At 37.7% G+C, this 22,403-nt stretch overlaps 1 protein-coding gene across 2 annotated transcripts; it reads left to right on the top strand.

The window, feature by feature from the left end:
* The first annotated feature begins 11,096 nt into the window (after window positions 1-11,096).
* On the top strand, window positions 11,097-21,521 carry LOC145764861 (peroxisomal membrane protein PEX16-like). 2 transcript variants are annotated; one of them, XM_082576552.1, is made up of 9 exons: window positions 11,097-11,264; window positions 11,365-11,494; window positions 14,535-14,619; window positions 15,586-15,722; window positions 16,682-16,762; window positions 17,225-17,348; window positions 17,961-18,155; window positions 18,744-18,960; window positions 19,511-21,521. In XM_082576552.1, exons 2-9 carry the CDS (start codon window positions 11,387-11,389, stop codon window positions 19,635-19,637), a joined length of 1,074 nt encoding a protein of 357 aa, XP_082432678.1. In that variant the 5' UTR covers window positions 11,097-11,264; window positions 11,365-11,386; the 3' UTR covers window positions 19,638-21,521. The 2 variants fall into 2 exon arrangements, with proteins under 2 accessions (XP_082432678.1, XP_082432677.1); XM_082576551.1 differs by having other exon boundaries at window positions 11,097-11,494.
* The last annotated feature ends 882 nt before the right edge of the window (window positions 21,522-22,403 follow it).

Below are 22,403 nucleotides of genomic sequence, written 5' to 3'. Positions count from 1 at the left end.
CTACTACCAGCCCATCAGTTTTCGTCACAACGGCTCATAATGCTCATGTACGGTATCTTTTATGTGGACCGTCATTGCTCATATTTTCCACTAGCCTATTTGATGGTTGCCAGCTGGTGCAGCCTCCACTACTAGGGATACAGCTGTCCTTTCAAAGTTATTGAATTCATTATGTTTTGTTCGGAAGTTTTCACCGATCTGAAAACTCTTTCCACTGCAGCTTTCCCTAAAATCGAAACAAAGCTGAATGCAAATAGCTTATAAATCGATTATAACATACGCGCCGACTTCCGGGGGGGCCGGGGGGCGGCGCCCCCCGTAAATTTATGGTTGAGGGGCAACAAAAATGGCTATTACAAGTGGTGTTTCAAAGATAAAATACTTCGCGAAAGAGATTTTAATCGGACTAAAAAGAATGCCGAAAGCAAAAAATAGCCTACGTTGCTCTTTCCCGCAAAACAGCAGCTGATCGCATGGCTTTCTCTGGAACGTTAATTTCTACTAAGATGCGCATGGCACGCACGCTCACAGTCACACACTGCTTATCTTCCCGTGCGTGAGGAGCAACTTCAAAGTCAAAACGCGTGGTAACCAAAAAGCAAATGCGAGGTTGAATGTTTATTCTCATTTCACGAGTTATCCAAACGTCCGTTGGATTTTTGGTGACTTCAAACATGAAATCGATTTTAGTAAATTTTATCGAGTTAAAACTACGACACAACGAACAATTACGTGACTACATTTTGTGAAAATATATACATCTCATACACTCATCAATATACACTCCTGCTCTACCGTGTAGCCCAGTGGTTCCCAACCTGGGGGTAAATTACCCCCGGGGGGTAATTTGCCTGTTTTTGTGGGGTAACGAGACCCGATTTAGAAACAGCGAAGCAAGTGAAGGTTGTGAACTTTATAAAAGCGAAGGAATTGAACAGCCGTCTTTTCAAGAAACTGTGCAAAAAGATACGAAGCATTACTGTACCACACAGAAGTACGATGACTGTCTCGTGGCAAAGTGATAACCCGCCTGGTCGAACTTCGTGAGGCTGTCCATGTTTTTCTGATAGAAAAGAAGTCCGACTTGGCTGAAAACTTCTCTAACCAACAGTGGATTTGCCAGCTGTGCTATCTGGCTGATATCTTTGGAGAATTGCTATTGCTAATTGCTATCTGGCTGATATCTTTGGTGAATTGAACAAAGGCAATCTTTTAATTCAAGGCAAGAATGTAATTGTGATCGACACCAAAGTAGCCGTAGCTGCATTTATCGCAAAGGTTAAATTGTGGAACAAGCGAGTTGGAAGAGGCACCGTGGCGCAGTTTTAGACGCTCGACAGTCGAATGGACTTAAGTTGAGATCAGCGGCGTTGAAGGAGGACATAGCTGACCACTTAGGCCAGCTAGCCAAGAAGATGTACAACTATACTTTCCGAATTTGGATACGGCTAGTCTCTAATGGTGCACTGAGCCCTTCACATGTGATGACAGCCAGGTGGATGATGACGACTTTCCGACCAAAGACACCCTTCTGGTTTAGCAGACTCCAGGACGCACCAACGTTAGCGACACGGGTATTAAATACCCTGACATCTTTTTCAACAACGTATCGCTGTGAACAAGGATTTTCAACTGTCTTGGGAATGAAGGCAAAGAAGCGCAATCGCCTAGATGTCGAAAGCGATGTCATAAAGCTGGCGGCTGAAGTCCAGGCCCAACCTTCGCACTGAATGTTTACCACGCATTTTTATCTTGTATTCAGTATTGTAACTTATTGCATTTTGATTGTCAGAGTTGGCCCTTTGAAATACATAGCAATAAACACTTTTTTTTGAAAATTGATTGTGGGGGTAATTGGCTCACTTCAGGCTGGAGATTAGGGTAACAGCCAAAAAAAGGTTGGGAACCACTGGGTAGCCTATAGTACTCGAGTATAGGTCGAATCCCTACTTTTGAGCTAAAAATCGGTGATATTTCCTTCTCCCGTGTATACGTTGAATAGCTTCTGACACTACCATTCGATGGTTCATCAAAGTATTGGCATTAACATACTGTGAGGAAATTTCAAAGTAGATCGTAGAGTAACTTACGCTGCTGGAATAGTCACATAACTATTCAGGGCAATATTAAGTAAACCAGCTAAACTAGACGCGATATTTTCAACGAGGTCTTCCCGCTTTGAGATCAATTATGATTTAACAGAACGCATTGCTTTGTTCACAATGTGTGAGAATTAAATCGAGAACCGATAAAAGAAAAGGTGTTTAATTGGTTTTGGTCGCAGATATTGTCTGCATTAACGACGTCTCTTACCGCTATTATCACCTAGTCCTAGCCAACCTGACATCATTGTTTTATGCGGCCGCTAAGGTTTGACATCAACTTCAACGATCATGGATGTTACGTAATAAGAACGATTATATCTTACACGCAAAAATAAAAAAATTGTTCTCTTAAAACAGCTCTTTCTGCTGTTTTGTCTCGTGAGCTTTGCATATATTGCTCAACCAGTACATAAAGTTTAGAATTGACAAGAAATCATTAAATGAAAATTAAGTTTGAATCACTGCAAATACCGGTATTCAAAACTTTTACTTCAACCTACGCCATTTCACGCTCCGTAATCTACGTCGGCAATGATTTTGCCGCAGCAAAAATGAGTTCATTTTGTAAACTGCCGATCTGTAGACAACAGCTAGTCCCGTGTGTAAGTTGAACCAACCTATCTTTTTGAGGTGAAAATCACTTGCTAACATCTCGAGTATATACGGTCATTCGATAAAAGACTAACTTATTAAGACTTTTGATAAAAATCAAAAGAGAAAGCACTTCGCCGTTGTCAACGCTTTGAAGGTAAGTAATTAGCAAAACGAGTGAAATGAGGTTAATAAAACTGATAGCGGGTTTCCACTCTGCTTGAGATTTTGTTTTTTTTGCGTTTTATTTCGATAACTTCACTATCTTGGTCTTTGTTATTCACTCGCACGAAAAGGAAATGAATCGGCTTGTTTTCCAACTGTTCCAATTATTAGCTAACAATATCAAAATTTTTGCGACTAGGCGTACTGCATGCGTAAAACTAATCGTTTCAAGTAGCGGTTCTAATAAATTCGGTTTGCAACCTAGGTGAATATAAACAAGACAGTAAGCTTAATCAAAGACTATTTTAATTGAGTAAAATAGCGTTACGGTTATGACGTCATCACCTTTCTCGCCCCCCCAAGGTTTTTTGAAAAGTCGGCGCCTATGGATTATAATATTATATTTTAATTGGTCTGAGCTAGTTAATATATACCAAATCGCTTAACATCAGATTTTTGGGTAAAAACATCAAATTTGATGTAATTACATCAAATGTGGCATCGCTCACTGTTGCCACTCTTTTGTCATGGAAAAGTACTAGATTTGACTGAAAAAAACACTAGATTCACAAAAAAAACACTAGTATCATAAATACACAATCATTTACATGCATATGTAATATACAAAAATGACAGCCAATGGCGTTAGTGAGTGTTAAAAGTCCTCAAAATTTCAAAGTAGAACTGAATTTTCTTGAAAGTGAGAACCCTGAAGTCATAGCCGTAGGAGAGTAAAACATTTTGGGGGAGCAAACAAAATTTACCCAAATTTTCCCCAAATTTGGCCTTTGCAAATATATTGTCAAAAACGCAATATTAGTCACAATCATCTATGAGGTAGTGTAGTCTAAGAACTCCACACTCATCAAATGTAAGCCGACGAAATGTAAGCCTCTGGTACCATATGGTAGGCTATGCTACCTACTTTAGTCTACTTTGAAGACTTTTCACAGTCATTTGTGTGTATTTTTTAAAGTATTTATGCTAAATATCTCAAATTTGGTCATCATTGGGTATAACTAGACAAAAAACCCGAGTCCACTTTGAAAAGCACTGCAAACACATTGATGCAGTCAAACAAAAATAGGTGGGTCTACTTTGAACACTGTCCAAACTTATGCACACCAACATAGCGGTAAATCGCTAAAAAAACACTAGATAGCAAAAAAAACACTAGAACGCTAGATGCAACCCAAAAACACTAGATCTAGTGGAAAAACACTAGGCACCACTGGCATCGCTGATCCGCTGTTAACTAATAGTAATATCACAATCAGTGCTTCCACTTTTACAAAGCTAGATTACCGCTTGTATTACCACATTTGTCCTCGAATTACCACATTTTTTACTGTGACTTTTTTCCCGATTTCAACCGTATTATGGTTTACTTTTACATTGACAAAGTGGCTATTTTTACTCACTGGTTGCCATGGTTACAATCAGGTGTTGCCAGAGTTATGATGAAAGTGAGGAAGGGTTAAGGTAAGGGTTACACTTAGGAATAAGGTTAGGGTTTTTATCTTTACCCAGAACCACTAGCGTACGCAGGGGGGGGGCCATTGGGCCATGGCCCCCCCCCCCCTTTAAAATGTTTTAGTAGTTAACGACGTAGATTAAGATATTTAATATGTTTTGCATTGCTCTGTCAAAGCAATTAACAATATAGACTAAGCCAATACGAAATACATGGCCCAATCCACCTACCCCACCCCAGGTATGCCAATGTAGCATAGTGTTCTGTAAGCCTATTATAGTGAGAAAGAAATGGATAAAGTCTAAACTAAAACCATACTGGGATATCATGAAAACGTCTAGCTTTATTTCCGAAAAATGCCGAAGAAAACATGATCTTATCCTTTTGCTATGCCACCTGACAGCACCATTTTACAGGAATATTCATACCCACATTTTTGTTGAAAATGCTCTCAGAATGCACCAAATTCGAAGTAATTTTTCAACATTTTCTGGGGGAGGCCCCCCAGACCCCCCGCCACTGGGTGTCGTTTTAGGCAAAAACGCCGTCGGGCTTCGCCCGCCGGCCGTAAAACTCCCCCTTTCAAAATTCCTGGTTACGCTACTCTCAATTGCCCCCCCCTTGAGAAAATCCTGCGTACGCCACTGCCCAGAACTAAAAAAAATTCCAAAATACAAGTTTTTGTTTTCAACAGCTTTAAACTTTTCTCAAATTAAGGCAGAATTCCTTATCTGGCAACGCTATTATTTGGCTATATTTACACTATATACCGTACTAGCAGAGTGACACTGACACTCTGACAGTACTGTTAAAGAACTTTATAGACTAGGCTATAGTAGGTTTAAGACAACTACCGATACTCAGTTTATTAACAATACCGGTTATTAACAGTTATTAAAACGTCCGAAATAAGTAAGCAAAGTAGCCTACCGTATTGTATTTGACACCGCAGCTAGAATCAGAAAGACATCTTGCCTATGATAACATGGTCACCCTACGCTCAAAGTCAAAAGTCAGGATGCATTTCAAAATCAAACAGAAAAACAGCCGAGCCCGAACATGCTAGTCGCATGCTTTTATAAGTAGTTTTTTGCATATCTGTTTGATTTCGGAAGACAACTGTTTAAATGCTCTTATTTATTGATAGAATTTTATGTCAAATTTTCAAAATTTGTTACTTCCACATTTTGGTAATATTTCCACACAAAGCTTCCATACTACCAATAAATTACCACAAATTTTTCATTACCACATTTTTACCACAAGCATGATGAAATTTTCACATTTGTGGTAATTTCCACCGAAGTGGAAGCGCTGATCACAATTCACAATAAACTTTCTAAGTTTTGCAATGTTGGCTGCGCTGGTAACCACATCAAATTAATCATAATTTCATTAAAAGACAAAGGAAGACCTTTGAGAGTGCACAATTACAACTCATAACAAATACAAAGCTTTACCTAAAGCTTTATATTGAATGGCACAGTTGAGGCAACAAAGTAAAACAATGTAATTGATTGCCTTTTGTCGTAGCCTAACGCTTCTCGCTTGCACAGAACTTATCCACCCTGTTAGTTCAGTGGTTACGCGCCAAACTCAAAATCACGCGACGGTGTTCAGTTCAGTTCAGTTCAGTTGTTTTTTTATTTCTGACCATCATATCAAAACAATACACATCAACATAGCAAAGGTCAAGAAAAAGGTAGAAGCGACAAAACGCGAACGTTAAAACGTGCTTGTGATCGAAGTAAGTTATTGAGTTGAAAAAAATTTGGCACGGTCGCAACACCTTCAGAAAAATTTAAGATATAAAGGGGAAATAAAAAAATGTTACAAAACAAATAAACATATATAGGCTATAACTTTATTAGCCTACATAACTTTAGCTGATATATTGAAGATTTGTATGGACAGTTGCTATGAAGATCGGCCATGGTGCGTTATCAAGAGTGCTGATGGTCGTAAGGGGAACACGTCTTGATGCGTTTAGCTCATAGCAAAGAGCAAGGCAGGCAAAGAAAACCCCACAAAGAAATCCTACCACGGGCAAAGCCATTTCAAGCGCAACGCACCAGGCCTTGCACGACTCACAAAATAGATAGGCTATAACTTGACGACATGAAACAATGACATAAAACAAATAAAACAAACTAGCAAAAAACAACATCATCATCTTGCGGAAATTCAATTATACCCAGGGAAGTTATGTCTTAAAGATATCAAGCGTGCTTTGATAAAAGTTGCGTTGATAAAGCGATAATTTTAGACCCCTGTCAGCTAAACTTCGACTCTCGCAGTGTGCGCTTGAGCAACGCAACGGCTGCTCTCCATTCAGCGGCATCCAGTGAGTGGAAAGATTCCTTGGCAACAACACTTCAACAAACGGAAAACGTCACTCTGCCAATCTCTGTAACCGGCCCTCCGTCAAGAGCCTGTACAAGTATGCGAAACTACCAGGAATATCCTATCAAGGCTTCATCAGTCCGAGGATACAGATTCAAAATATTCAAAATAAACTAAATCTTGTTGACATACAAACTCTTTTGGAAATTTACATACGGAATTTACATAATAAATTGTCTGACAAAAGCAGCGGTTGAGAACTATATGGCATGAACTAGTGGTGCGATACTGATGAGCCCAACCTCATTGGCCAAACACGTTTCTATCGCTGTCAATTATTGCTACACTCGACTGCCGAAAAACAAATCTATGCTATTGTAACGCTGTAGCACAATTAATGATGTTTTTGCGTAAATATACCTACATTATTTACAAACGTCGTTTTCGTACATAATACGGAAAGTAAAAGTTGGGCTCCCTCTAGAATACTTATTGCCCCCCTCCCCCCCTCTGGTGTTCCAAGCTAGTTACGGGTCTGGGAAACCGTAAGGTTGTTCGGTGGTGCCAGTTCTTTCTTCATTATATATAGGCTATGTTCTATTGTGTAACTAGCCTACTCGATATTTTTTCCTGCTGAAAGGACAAAAAAATCTCTCTCTCTGATCGACATTGGTGGTCACAGCGGTATACCTAGGGATATAAGGGTATCCCTGGATAAACCATAATCTCTTCGTGGGAAAATTGTAACATAAGATTCCCAGATCCGTTAGTCTGTATGTAGGCCTAATGACCGAAAAAGAAACACTCCTTTGAAACGTCTATGCAAAAAGTGTATTTCTGTAAAATTAGCCCGCGGCTATCGAAAATGGGGTGCAACGCAATACACCACTAAAAACTTGTCACTACAACAAACTACTTAGATAAAAGACGGAAACTTTGTCCAGCTAGCAAGCAATAAGCAAACAGTTAAATTTGCGACCAACTTCCAAGTAGGCTAACAATTTTAAAAATGGTCAGAATACATTTCAATATCTCAAACTCACGTACGCAGTTATGTGACGCAATAATGAAAGGAATTGTGAAGCAATTCAAACAGGTGTTCAAAGGTGATGATACAATGTTTCATCAGGTCTTACGAACGATGGTGCAATATTTTGACATTTTCTAGCAATTTCCATGACGTAAGATGCCAGCTAGGTAGCCTAAAGTAGATCATAACGGTTTTATATGACGTTTGATTTGGTGAACAAATTGTCGGGAACACTTGGTGAGTTATCAAAAGTGCTGATGGTCTTGAAGGAACACTCTTGATGCGTTAGCTCATCATGAAGAACAAGGTAGACAAAGAAAACTCCTGAATGAAATCATACCACTGGAAAAGCCATTTCAGAAAGCAACGCACCAGGCCTTGCAAGACTAACAAAAACGGTAGCGTACGACACTGGATAGTATTAAGCTAGTTAAAATGGCATACCGGTACAAATATAAACAGGTCCTGATCTATTCTTGTACTATTTAACACATTTGTACAAAATTAGTTGAGGAAGTTGTATGTTACTTTGTAAAAAAAATCGTTATTCTTTTGCACACCGCCAATGGCTTATTGCAGGGTTCCTTCGATAGGCCTATGCAAAAGTTAGTGCAAATTGTACGATCTTTTCGATAAAACAAAACTGCAACAAAGATTTGTGTAGGGAAATCCCCATATGAAATTTAAGAAAACTATTATTTTACTACTGTATTTACCATGTCGACCTTTAAAATTTTTGAAACTTTTGGCTTTTGAGGTGGCCGTTTGGCGTTTACGTATGACAAGTTGCCCGAGCGATTGATTTTTGTGTTTCAGAATTGTTTTAAGAGGTTGATTAATTTGATTGAAATAAATCAATCAATTGATTAATTTTGAAAGTTTGCATTTTGTTTGTTTATCTTTATCCTGCATTGCGGGAAAGCGGACTTGAGCGCTATGCATCGGTGTACGCCTTCCGACATACACCTGACCCACGCTGCAGCCGACGGCAATGTCAGTTTCCGGTTGTCTACTCTACTTATGACTTAAATTTGGTACTACCCATTACTCGAAATCGATCACTAGGTAGAGGCAATTATCGTTAAGTTTCTTGCCCAGAGAAACAACAGCAAGTGCGGGTGGCTGGAGTCGAACATGCAGGCTCTCGACTGCGAGCCCAACGCTCTAACCACTCGGCCACGTTCACAAAAAAGCATTGTTTTTTCACTGGTTTATTACCGTAACTTTGTTGCTTACTAGTTTCAGTTTTCCTCACAAAACCGTCTATTTTGTTCGTTGTGAGAATAGTATGGTGCAACCATAACCAGTAGAAAAAACTCGCACTGTATAAAATTATATTTCACAGGAAATAGTGAAAGATTATATCAGTTGTCAAATCAGCTGCTGCTTCTCATGTTTTTAATGTGATGCATGTCTAAGTCCATTACGGCAGGCCCGGATTTAGGGGGGGGCAGTTGCCCCGGGCCCCCCGACTTTTGAAGGGCCCCCCTATGTGGAAAAAAAGGTGATTTTGTGCTATTTTTTTACTTTTTGGCCTTTAAAGTTTCTGCAAAATGCTGTGCAGTACTGGACCGATGCTACTGTATACGTAGAGATGATTTTTCTGCACGGGGCCCCCCGATCTAAAAGTGCCCCGGGCCCCCATCAGCTAAATCCGGCCCTGCATTACGGTACTGTACCTAGTTGCGTTCAAACTAAAGATAGGCTGATGTTCAGTAAGAATTAAAATAGAAAAATGATTGCTGCACCATAAACCCACTCAAGTAAAATACTGTGGTTTTATGCAAATATTTATAAAATTTTATAACGAGCATTAAAAATAAGATAGACTTACTAAAACAACAAATATAAGATAGCTACTGTCAAGGATGAAGCAAAATAAACAACAAGTCAGCTTAACCATAGCTTACACCAGGAGTGGGCAAACTTTTTGTACTGAGGGCCACATTTGAAAAAATGTTGCAGCCGGGGGCTGCACACTCTCATTACAAATGACTCATGAGATCGTCACTTATTTTTCCAACACGTCTAACCACGGTTCTCTTCGATAAGGCAATGATATCCATTTTGGTTTTTTGTTCTGGACACATAGCTACTTCAAAAATGCATTCCTTGATAAACTCACCGTCTGAAAACGGCTTGTTTGTTTTTGCAAGTGTGTAAGAAATCATAAAACTGGCTTTCGTTGCAGCCTCTTGTTTGGTGAAAACACTCTGTTGTTTCTTCAGCTTGTTCACTAGCTCTTGGCATTTCCGTTTTCTTTTTTTACTGGTGAAATTTTGTCCAAAGTTTGCGTGCTTGCTTTGGTTGCATCTTTTTAAATTGTATTCCTTGAAAACAGCCACGGACTCACGGCACAACAAGCAAACGGCTTTCTTCCCAATTTCGATAAAATAATATTTATTGAAACACTGTGCGTCTCAAGTAACAATGAAAAGCTATTTGGAGGAAAGTAGAAGTACTGGTAGGCCTACGGTAGCCGCTACCGTATTTGTATTTTATGATCAAACAATGCGTGAGATCAGGTTGCAATACATGCGCGACTGACGTGTGTGTGTTTACGCACTGAAAGTGAAGAGAAAAACACACTCGTAAAGGGAATAATATTTTGTCATGTAACATGTTTAATTAAAACAATAAGTGATGAGTAGGAGTTTCTGCAAGTGCCGGCGGGCCGCATAAAATGGTCTCGCGGGCCGCATGCGGGCCGTAGTTTGCCCACCCCTGGCTTACACCACTCTATATAGATAGGCTACTAATATGACAATATGCAGTAGACAGTGATGTACATTGTACACGTATACAAAAAATATTGACGCTGTCAGCATAAACGCAAACGTTCAAAAAACCATACGCCATATGCGTCAATGTAACTTGTAAAAAAAAGTTGGCGGCATCAGCGCATACTCTAGCGTAAACTCATTTTGTTTGCTATGTGCCAAACATTCACACGGTATAAACCACTCGAAACAAACAAGTTATATTTTGAATTTTTACGAAGAAACACAAGCATCTGAAAGTGTTTATCTGACATTTTGCTGCGTTTTGGTTTCAATATGTCTTTGCCCATTGAAAACATTCTTTCAACTGCAGCGCTGGAAGGTATTGACGTGTTGTAGCGAGAAAAAAAAAAACATTAAAAAGTATACGTTGACACTATATGCTATAAAACCATGAAAACTTTACGGCGTAGCCTCAAGCAACAACTATCCAAAAAAATGTGGCCGTTAGCGTAAACAAAAAGTCTACGCCGCAAGTCTACGGCATAGAATTTGTGGCGTATACTATACGTGCATCTATGGTAGTAGATTGAACTCTGTGTTATCTAAACAAATTGCAATACAGCAGTCAACATGAATTCAATAACAACTGTCATAGGCCTATGCAAATTTATTCATGTTGTGAATTTCAAGTTGTTTTGTTAAGATGTTTAAATTTTTAGTTCTAAACAATTCCAAACGTAAATCATTCCATATTTTCAGACGTCGGTATTTCAAACTTCCTTGACCTTTCATGGCTGTTAGAGGAGATCCATTAGGCCATACAATTGTGATATGTGAGAAATAAAATGTAAAATGCGGTGTTAGATTATTGCAGTTTTGTCTTCAATGTGTTCTCCTAACGACTAAAAAAAATAAACTTGGGTTTTGTTGCAGTGCATAGATTTCTCTTGGTACAATGGCAGACATGTACAGACTTGGTTCAGAAAAACTAAAAGAACATCTTGGTCATCTGAAAGCTGCTTATATGAACGTTGTCACGAAAAATCCAGATGCATTTGATCAAGTAAGTTAAAACAGCAATCATAAATTGTGCTATTGTAATTGTAATACACACAACAATACCACCAAATTATTTATGCTTAAGTGTATGAAAATATCTTTATGATAAAAAAAGAGTAACTGCTTAAAGAGACATTTCTGATGTACTATCAATTTCAGCACCGCACATAGTTTTTCTATTTTTTTTTCAATTTTTACCACCGTTAAAAAATTAATTAAGTCCTTTAGAGAAAACCTATATATATATATCATTTATTACTTTTTGCTGGCATTGTCGCCATCCCTTACCCCTATAGTGATGAAAGATGTTTTTCCACGGGTGTATATATAAAAAAAATGAATGAATTTTAAACGTATGCCTACTAGAAAAACTTGATATATTTGTAATTGTTTTTTAATTTTAAGTGAAACTACACAGAAAAAGCAAAAATCCTCATATAGATGAATTCTCCAATATTGAGTTTTCAATATTGAATTTCATGCCATTCTAACAAGAAATAATGAGTAGTTGTAATTTGAGTGGTTGAAAACATCAAAAAAATGACTTTGAAGAAAAAAGCATTTGAAAAACACCCAAACACAAGCTATATAGTATATACATTACTCATATAATTATCACTGTAATTTTTGACGCACAAAGACATTGAATAGAATCAAAATTTTACCATATTCAGAATCCTGACAACGTTTACTGCTTTTCAGATACAAAAAAAAATATTGATAAAAAAATTATTTTCATCATGAGTGTTCCCTCAAGTTAACGAATACGATTTTTAGAGGTCCTTGACCATTTACTAAGCTCAAATAACCTTACCCTACATGTTACCCTGTCGTCTGTCTAGAAATCTGTTTTAATGAATAATCTTTTATCATGAAATCTTATGGGTTTTCTTTATTAACTTTGTAAAATATAACAAGACTTGTGCAATTGTGCATGTATGTGTCTTATGTTTGAAAACATAAACAAAGGACTTCAAATTATTGTTTTTGTGTATTAACGCCATATCTTATCAAAGCTCTCTACACTACAGTAGGCCTACATTTTAACAATGTTGTCTCTTGGTCTTATTGTAGACTTTGAAAAATTGAAAAACACGAATTCTTTCATGCAATTTTATTCATGTTTTTTTTTTAAAAGAACATTAAACAAAACAAAAACACTAAAGATTTCCTGTAGCCTATTAAAGTTTGGAAATGCCGTAACAAATTATATGTTTGTTTGAAAAATTTGACATAATTATATAACTTAACATGTACCGTATATTGTACCACTACTATAGTGGTAGTTATTCAGCCTCAAGCTGATAACTACAAAAGATCCCTCATTTTACTTTGCAGTTTGCACCCATAGCTACAGCCTGGGTTTTTTTTTTCGGTCATTTGTCGGTCATTGACCGATTTTTTAGCAAAATGTCCGAAAAAAATATAGTCAACTCGGTCAAAATGTCCGAAAAAATATGTAGTCAACGCGCGCAAATCGATTTCAGTGATTGCAAAGAAGCTTCTTGCGCCACTCTACGATTTTTTGTCTATCGGAAATACAAGACATAGACTTAGTGTTTCAACGTTGATCCAATGTCTTATTATATGTGATAACGCAAATACAGAAGTAACATTTTCCAAACGTGACTGACGTGGTGCTTTCAAGTGTGACGCAATGTTGCGTTGCCTTGGAACGGTCAAACCGCTTGGTAGAGATTGATCGGTCCGTTCTGTCAATCGGAACATTTTCTCAGCATGTTACATAATTATTTATATTATTATTTTTTGAGCTGGTGGTCAACCCTTTCGAAACGTTATTGACCAGACCTCGATAAACAACAAAGTATCCCTTTGTACGTTGATCCAATGTCTCATTGCTTGTGATAAACGCAAACATGAAAGTAACACACTCAAAGACTTCAACTTTCTAGAAATGCCACTGTGTTTTCAAATCTTTCCTTCGTCGTGGAAAAGATTGATCTGTCAGTCGGGAAGTTATCCCAGCTTGTTGCATAATGTTGTTAACTTTTGAGCTGGTGATAACCTCTGTGAAATGTTTGACTCCACATTGATAGATAGCGATTTTGTGTGATGGTTTTAAATTTGAAGTAATGTGTAATTGCGAACCAGGTGATAATTGGCGGAAAGTTTTAACAATAGCTGCGAAGCGTGGCATAGATTGGCCAAGTTCGGCAGCTAATTGCTAATGCTTTGCTGACTTTTAATGAAGAGATCGCAACCGCAGAATGTGGATTCAGTTTGCTTTCTCGGTTGCGAACTCCAGCAAGAAATCGCTTGCGTTGTTCAACTGCAGATAAACTTATGTGTTTGAGGTTGAATGCTGGGTCATACGAAACATTCAATTATGACGCGGCATACGCGCACTGGCACAGCAACGCGAAGCGAGCACGCTACAACGTGAGCGCCCACGGCCGGTGAAATTGTTGACGAGTTAAATCACTTTGTAAATGCGAACCATTAGAGCGTAACGTGTTTTTTTATTTGGTCATTCTTACTTGTTTTTATTCCTTTCCGTTGTGCAATAAAAGATGTCTGCGGTCGGGTGTTGCAAGGTTGAGTTTCGCTGATGAACGTTGAAGAAACGTTTGTATGTTCTAACTTTTCTCAGATATAACATGACAACGTTTCTCAGCGAAACAAAATGTTGTAGCTAGTCAGGAAGTGCAAATTTTGGTTTGTATCAGCTAATTGAAAGGAAATATTTTCACCAGAAAAAAATGACCGAAATAAATAAAAAATGACCGGATTTTTTCAAGTCATTTCGGACAAATGACCGAAAAGTCTCAGCGAAAAAAAAAAACAGGCTACAGCTTGTTGATTGTTTTTAAACAGGGTAAAGAACACAATGATTGATCCATATTAGTCAAGTAGTAGTCAAGAATTTGGTAGTGGAATTGGAGCAATACTGGCAAGGCAATCAAAAGGCTGAAATATCAGTGTATTTCTCTTTTTTGCATTATTATACACTCACTCCATGGCTGAACATATAAAAGTTTTTTTTTTCTTTTTATATTAAACTGACGTAGCCTATTATGTTGCAGGTTGAAAAGACAGTGAAAGCAGCAACATATATTCTTGAACTCTTAACAACAAACTGCGGAGGTTCTTTCATTATCACGGAATTTGGTAACTATTGTAAAAAAACATCTTTGTTCACAAAAAAAAATTGGACTCAGTGTCCACTCAACATAGCAATGTATTCAATTGAAAATTGAACATAGGTTAGTCTAAGCATCTTATTGTGTAACTGTTAATTGGTGTAACAACTGGCTATTATGGGTACAGAAAAAAAGCGCGTGTCACTTAGATTAGACCCTTAATTTAGTTCAATCTTGCATTCCAGAATCGTTTGTGTTGACTGTTGATCTTGCATACTCTTTCATATATTATACACACAAATTTTACTGCTAAATGTTTATTTCCTGTTTAAGTTTTTGTACCGTAATGTTATTTGAAATTATGTTTAAAATACCGGTAACTGTATGTACCTAATCATGCCATATTAAGGCTGCAAAATAATTTAGACAATTACTATCATGCTGTTTGCAGCGTGTTAAAAGTCTAGCTTAGACGTAAACTAGCCATGTTGTGGATGAAATATCAGGTTTAAATATGAAAGTTAATCAGCAATGTTTTTAGAAAAATTCTTTCAAACTGTTTCAGAAAAAGTTAATCAGCAGTTTTTTTCCAAATGATGAAAAGATTTGTCATATAATTTCACTTTGTGTGGAGCTAAAAGCTGTGCTTGAGAGGTTGCTGAATTTTTGTTTTCACTTGTTAAATATGAAATACAGTAGAAGTACGGTACTTAAAACAAACAAACCATATATATTTGCAAACTTGTTTTCAGAAGTACCGTACATTGAACCACATACCAGGTAACGGTTTGGTCTTAACAATATTAAGCTGTAAAATATGTATAATATAATATACACTACAGTATAGTACTGATGTTTGACACAGGAACGATGATTTGGACAAGAAACTTCGACTTACTATTATGCATGGATTTCGATGTTAACATGCTACAACGTCTCTGCCATTTTATTTGCATGATGTAAGGCGTTTGAACTCAGTTTTTTTGTATTCTAGTAACTTCCACTTGCAACCTGTTCACTTATGCAAATTCCTACTTTTTGTTGAAATCTAAAAGAAGACTTGCGGGTATTGAAGACGGTTATATTGTTGAAAAGATAAAGCAAGTATTGTCTGTTGTGGAGTTTTTGCAGGTACTACAATATTACATATTGATTTTTTGTATAAATCGTGTTACAGGTTTATTATATTGAGGCTCTGGTAACACACTCTCAAAAATATACAGCTTGGTAGCATACTCTCGAAAGCACCGTCCTGTGCATAAAATAGTGAACGCCGTACATTGTGCCTACAGGAGACTTACCAGACTTTGCTGCAACAGGAGTTATTTGTTTTAAAAAAATGCTTCTGGTGCATGATAAATTACTGCTTTGGATAATTGCATAAACACGATTAAACCTGTGAGCTGATTCAAGAATAATTGACGATGCAATTACCGGTTTTAGTGCTCAGTTTTATTGCAATTTTGTTAAAACACTCCAACTGATGTACAGCAGATAACCAATGTGTTGCGGAAAGCATGCGAAGTGTGTTGCTCATTATAAAAGTTAAGGGATTGTCTATTGTGAGTGACATTGCCCAAACCGTAGGACTAGGTTCAAGATTGCCAAATATTTTTATACATCCAGCCCTATAGCCCAATCAATTACAAGTTAAAACAAACCCGAAAGTAGCCTAATATTATAACGTTTGCACAAATCAAAATGAAAAAAAATTTTTTTTTTTGCTAGAAGTGATATTTATTTTGCAAATTTTATTCGATATAAAACGAAATAAACCAGCACAACACCCGCTACTGATGAAAAATTCTTGCGACTCCAAAACAAAAGCTGCACAATTACAGCCCAACCCTATATATAATATATATAAATTACAAAATTAGCCAACCTAAGGGTAGTTTATCAATCGAGCTCTCTTCCCTTCACGTCCTTGTATAGTACGGTATATTCAAATATTTTTATCCTGGAAAACAACCCTAAAAGAATGAAATTAGTTTCATACATTCTTTTTAATATTGTTTCTTGATTCGATTGAAAAACACGTTTACTTGATTGCTTATGATATTGCAACTGTAATGCTTCTTTTTTTCCAGGCTTTTATTGAAATAACTGCACAAAAGATCGGAGGCACCACAGCAAGATGGGCAGTCATTCTTCTCATATGCATCATTAAGGTGAAGTTATCAATCATTTAACATGTAACTATGGTTTACAGTTAGAATACAATATAAATAACTTCAAATGTTATTCATATTTTAACGGAATTATACTGTACTTTAACCTGAAGTGTATGTATACTGTTTTTGATTGCATTACTTTAATAAACGATTATTATTATTGTAAATTGCCTTGAAACTGTCTATGTTCATTCTGGTATTTTGCATTTACCTCGTCTCTTTCACTCTCTCTTGCATCGTGTCTGTGTTCCTTTTGTGTGGACCACCTCAGTACATGTGGCAAACTCTGTTAGTTGTAGCTGTGTACAGTCTCAGTAGTGTGCTTGTTTAATTCTTATGTTTTAGATGCTCCGTTTTTAAGTTCGTTAAAATGTTTAAATTACCTAAAGGTAACATTTCAAGTATTAACTTTATTAAACAACGTTAAATCCAGAAAGTTTAACGTCTTAACTTTTACAGACAATCCTTCGTTGCCTTCTGATATTCGTTTTTGAAACTGGAATTCAAAGCCACTCGTTCACCAGCTTAATCAATGCATCCAAACTTGTCTTTACAACTACGCATGAAGAAAGTCACATTGCAGGTAATTGTTGGATTGCCGTGTGTTGGTCAAGGGGATGTAAAAAGTTTACTCTTACTACGATGCATAGCTTTGGGTTGGTGTCTGAATGTGAAATCATATCTACATTTTTAGTTTTTTCTCTCTAAATTTGTGGAAAGTTTGTTTTTCTACCAACCGATCAACTTGTCGCCTTTTTTGTACAAGGACAAGGTATCTGAGATTTATCAGCACTATTTACATCATCTAATTCTTCACCTAACTTATTTGTTGCGTTTTTATTAGCTGCACTGGTTCACGCAGTGGTGATTGAGAAATATGCGGGAAGAATGAGCACAGCAGCGGTGAAGACCGTGGCAGCTTGAGCTATATATCATTGCATTCTTTACACAGTCACCTACTGATACATATATAATTCAATATTTCATATTATTATCGTATATACATTATAATTATTATATGTATACAGCATAAGCAGTGGTAAATTATTTTATTTATTGCAAAAATCGGTTCTTTGAAAAAGGATGTTAAGAGATTAGAGTGCAAATGCCACCAATCTCTGAATGCAAATCAGCAATGCTACCGTACATACTACATATATATTATAAGTTCTAACAAACACTTCATCAAAATCAGATGACGAACCCGAAGTGATTTACATCGGTACCAATCCCGGACAGAGGAGGAGGACATTACACAGTCTCTCCCTGGATCCCGAGTGGTCTTCATCGAAAACTAATCACAATCTCTTTGCCAATCTTCCATCTACTCCTCTTAATAAAACAGAGAAAGTTGCAGAATGCCTTCACGCTGCCCGTCCTTTGGTTCACGGTAATTTGTTTTGTTGTGATCAAACAAGAAACGTCTTTCTAAGGTAATGTACTAAAACCGAAAACGTTAATTCAATGCTGAATAGTGCTGCTGCTGGTCAAGATGATTTACCTTTCTGATGATGTTCATGCGAGAAAACAGAACGTGAAAGCGGCGTCAAACATGAAGCGTATAAGTTAAGCGTAAGCTTAAATTTCATGCTCATGCTTTCTATTTCATCCCAAATAACAAAAAAACCTAAGGTTTTTGTCAGTTGTGTTTGCTTGCGGAGTTTCATAATGTATCACTGGTTGACTGGTTGACTGGTATAATGTATCACTGGTTGACTGGTTATCACTGGTATCACTGATCACTATGTAAAGATGTTGCTGATCACTGGCTGAGCAGTGAATCCTTAAGGAATAATTTATTTTACACCAATTGGTTGTAAAATACCGGGTAGTGTGTCATGGTAGTGTCAATGATTAGTGCACTTGGTGATTTTTAGCTCTTCTCAGTTCTTCTGGGTTGTGTTCTGTGAGGAATCAAAGAAGTTTCTTTTGCATTTACACAAAGATTTTCTGAAATGTTTTACTATTTGCTGTTCAGTTCTCACATCCGGTGCTTTTGGATCTAAATCCATCTTTCCATGGTTGATCGCACTTCTGATGGACAGCTCATCTCACGTTCTGCTTCACCGAGCAACTGCGTCATCGACGTGCACACGTACGCCGTACAACACCAGCGAGAGGAAGGAGTTGCGTCGCCGTTACGCAAAGTTACTTTTCTACTTGTTGCGTTCTCCAATGTATGATAGATTTGTTGAGTAAGTCATTTTGAGGTTTTTATTACGTAAACCCGACATTGTGTTACGTATTCAAGTATATACAGTCGCGTTGACAGGGAGGGTTCAGGGGGTGCTTTTAGACCAAGGACCGTGGTGATTTTAAGAGCCTTTGACCATTCCTAGATGCCCGGGAAGAGAAAAAGAAATCACCGCGTATTCTTTGGATTGAATGTGTTTTTTTTTTCATTTAGGGCCCGAGGATCTGGGGACCGGGCCCAAATTATCCTCTCTACGGCTCTTAGTGTATGCGTTGTCAGTTTGCGATTTTGCCTGGTTTTCTTACAAAATTTGTCAGCAAAGATAATTTCACAATACCATTTTTAATGCTTTTAAGTACCACTATAAATTCATTGTATCACTCCTGTCGTCAATCATTATAGTACAGGCTAGCTACCATACAGTAAAGTTCAAATATAGTGCATAGACATTTTTTCTAATGTACTTTCAGCTCTTACTCTATTTAATACGTTGTTTGATTTACGATACAAAATCAGCAAAAATCTGTATTGGTATTTTTACTTTTCCACAGGTGCAAACTTCTTTCTACGTTAACATTTCTTTCCGATGCGGTTCCGTTCGGTCAGTACCTGTTTCAACCGCTTTGCAAATATATCCCGGCCTGGCAAATGACTTACTTCTACAACTGGTCGGACTGAATTGCTGCTGTTCATTGTCGTTGACTCAAGATTAGCAAATTGGCTGCTATGATTTGAAGCTTGGGTTTCTCTCCGGATATGTAGCCTTGACAAAGAATTTTCGTGCAGTACAACAAGCGTATGAAGCCTAGTTACTGCATAGCCATTGCATTTTTTTTTTAGTTTAACTCACAAAAAATAAGTTGAAAGTCTTGAGATTTCTTAAAAACTGGTAAAATGTGATGCCACACTTAGTTACTGACTTTGGGGAGATGAGAAGATGAAATTTCTATTGCATTACGCCTTCGGTACTAACGAGAGTAGCCAGTTCCTTTCTCTGGGCCGCCTTTCAGCAACTACATCCGCCCAATTCACCACACTATGGGTAGAGGTGAACGGTGCTTACAACAACCAGTTTAAGCCGGGAGTCGAACCAAGTTTGCATTATTGGAAAGCCGAGCCGTCCTACCTCTGAAATCTGATAACATTCAATCAATATTTGTTACACCTACAGACATGTGTTTGTTGTAGTCGTTTCCCAGTCAGCGAATTAGTCACTTTTCACATTGATTTAACGTCTACAGACGTTACTGATTTTCCGACTGGGTTAGCTTTGCTATACAGCGCATTCTCATACAGCAAATCAACGGTTGATTTTCTGTAACATCATGACTTGTTAGCCCTGCTGTTGCTTCTATGTATATATCGTAGATATAGTTTTAAGTAAGATAATGATTTGTAGATATGCGCGCTCTATCTGATTCCTTTCGTTACTTTTTCACTGTTTCACGTTTATTGGTTGATTTTTGAATTTTATGACGTGCCTTTTGCTTCAAGCAGGTTTGTCTTGTGAAATATTTTATATAACGGTGCTTGTTTCTCGAACGAAAATACTGCGCTCAATCCAAACATGTATGCGTATCACTTGGCACTCACAAAAATCTATAAACCTTTAATTTAGAGTAGCTCATCTCAATTGCATGGCATGCTACCAGGCCCGGATTTAGGGGGGAGGGGGCAGGTGCCCCGGGCCCCCCGACTTTTGAAGGGCCCCCTTACGTGGAAAAAATGTGATTTAGTGTTATTTTTTCTTCCTTTCTGCCTTTGAAGTTTCTGCAAAATTCTGTGCAGTGCTGGATAGATGCTACTGTAGACGCAGAGGTGGTTTTTGGCGCCGTAGGCTTGAAAAAAAATTTTGCAGGGGGACCCCCCGATCTAAAAGTGCCCCGGGCCCCCCATCAGCTAAATCCGGCCCTGCATGCTACAGAAACTCAGCTTGCAAATAGTCTCATTTCAACGATGTAGACGTTGAATCAATGTAAAACGAGACTGATTGCTGGATGGAAAGGTAATTTCCACGTTTCATACCCTGCGAAATCTTTCAACACGTAGGCCTACCTTTCCCACGTTTTCAACCGTGAGTCTTAAAACTGCCTCCTTCAAAAGTTGCGAATCGTTTTAACACGATTGCTACAATACATCACAAGGTTGTCCGTAATTCTAAATGTCCGTAGGCTATTGTCACAAATTTGGCATAACCCAGTAATATGATTACAGTATTAAAATGAGTGTTGAGGCAGCGGTGGCACATTATGTCAAACTTGAAAATTCAATAACCATTCTAAAATTGTCTCCTTGCGTGTCATGTCCCTGGCAACACCTTTAATTTTTTTGTGAATTGCTAAGAATAGTTTCTTGTGGCTGAGCCCACTTATGCAATTTCAGTTTTGTATTTCGGATGCCATTCCAGCTAAGACGCTGTAATCTACTGTACTGTTGAATTTTTTGTAAAAATTCTGTTGCAATCTGTGTTTCTGTTGTTGTTTTTTTTGACTCCGTCGTTTTCTTTGAATTGTTGCAATCATGATGAAGCTTCATAGTGCAAATACATCTGATAATTGTGTATTCTGTCGTAAATGTCTTTGTCCCCTTAACCTTGAAAGTAGGAAATGAGGACGAATAAGCCCACAAAGATGAGCACTTGACAAAAACAGGTACGGTACTGTGTTGGAACCCCAAGGAAATGTAGGATGCTCCGCGAAGAATCGGTGCTATCCTGACAGGCCAGCCTATTGGCCAAAGCACGATGTTATTTCACTATTTTGACTACTTTGTACACTCGACAGCCAAACACTGATATAGGCTACACTGGCGCTATTTGAAAACGCATCAACGTATTTAGAATAATCGCTTTGCTATTAATTTGTGGAAGACAACTTTTTTATTGTTTATATATTGAGTTTCGTTTTTAGAGCATGACCGTTACTTTATTCGACAGCTCCCCAATCGAAGGAGCTGTGTTTTGAAAGCTTGTGACAAATAGATATTACCACAGCATCAAGCTGAAACAGATCGTTCTATCTACACTTGTAAAAAAAAAATTAATATATTTGTCTCATATTTTTTCTCTAACTCTTTGGGCACCACTATGCTATCCATTACCGGTAATTTTATTATAGAAATTAACGAACGAAAACCTGCGGATTGGTGAAGCTTTCCATCGAAATAAGTTTAGTAGAAAACATGAGATTCAGTTGGTATACCGCACCGGGCGTTGCATGGTCATGCCTTTCAAGCGTCAACTTTCATTTCCAGTGCGATGGTCAAAAATAAAAATGTAGGCCTATTGCACAACTGAAATCCAGGCTTGCGCTTGGTGGTTGAAGTGAAGAGAAAGGCAAGAAAGCCGATGTCTCACTCATGTTGTGTCATTAGAAGCTGTTCAATACAAAACTCTGAAGGATGTTAGAACCATGATCTTGATTAAAACAACCCCTTAAAGTGGTT

Source organism: Aplidium turbinatum, chromosome 2 (genome assembly GCF_918807975.1).
Source record: "Aplidium turbinatum chromosome 2, kaAplTurb1.1, whole genome shotgun sequence".
Lineage (NCBI taxonomy): Eukaryota > Metazoa > Chordata > Ascidiacea > Aplousobranchia > Polyclinidae > Aplidium > Aplidium turbinatum.
Note: the sequence above shows the minus strand (reverse complement) of the source record. Positions and strands in the feature narration are given on the sequence as shown.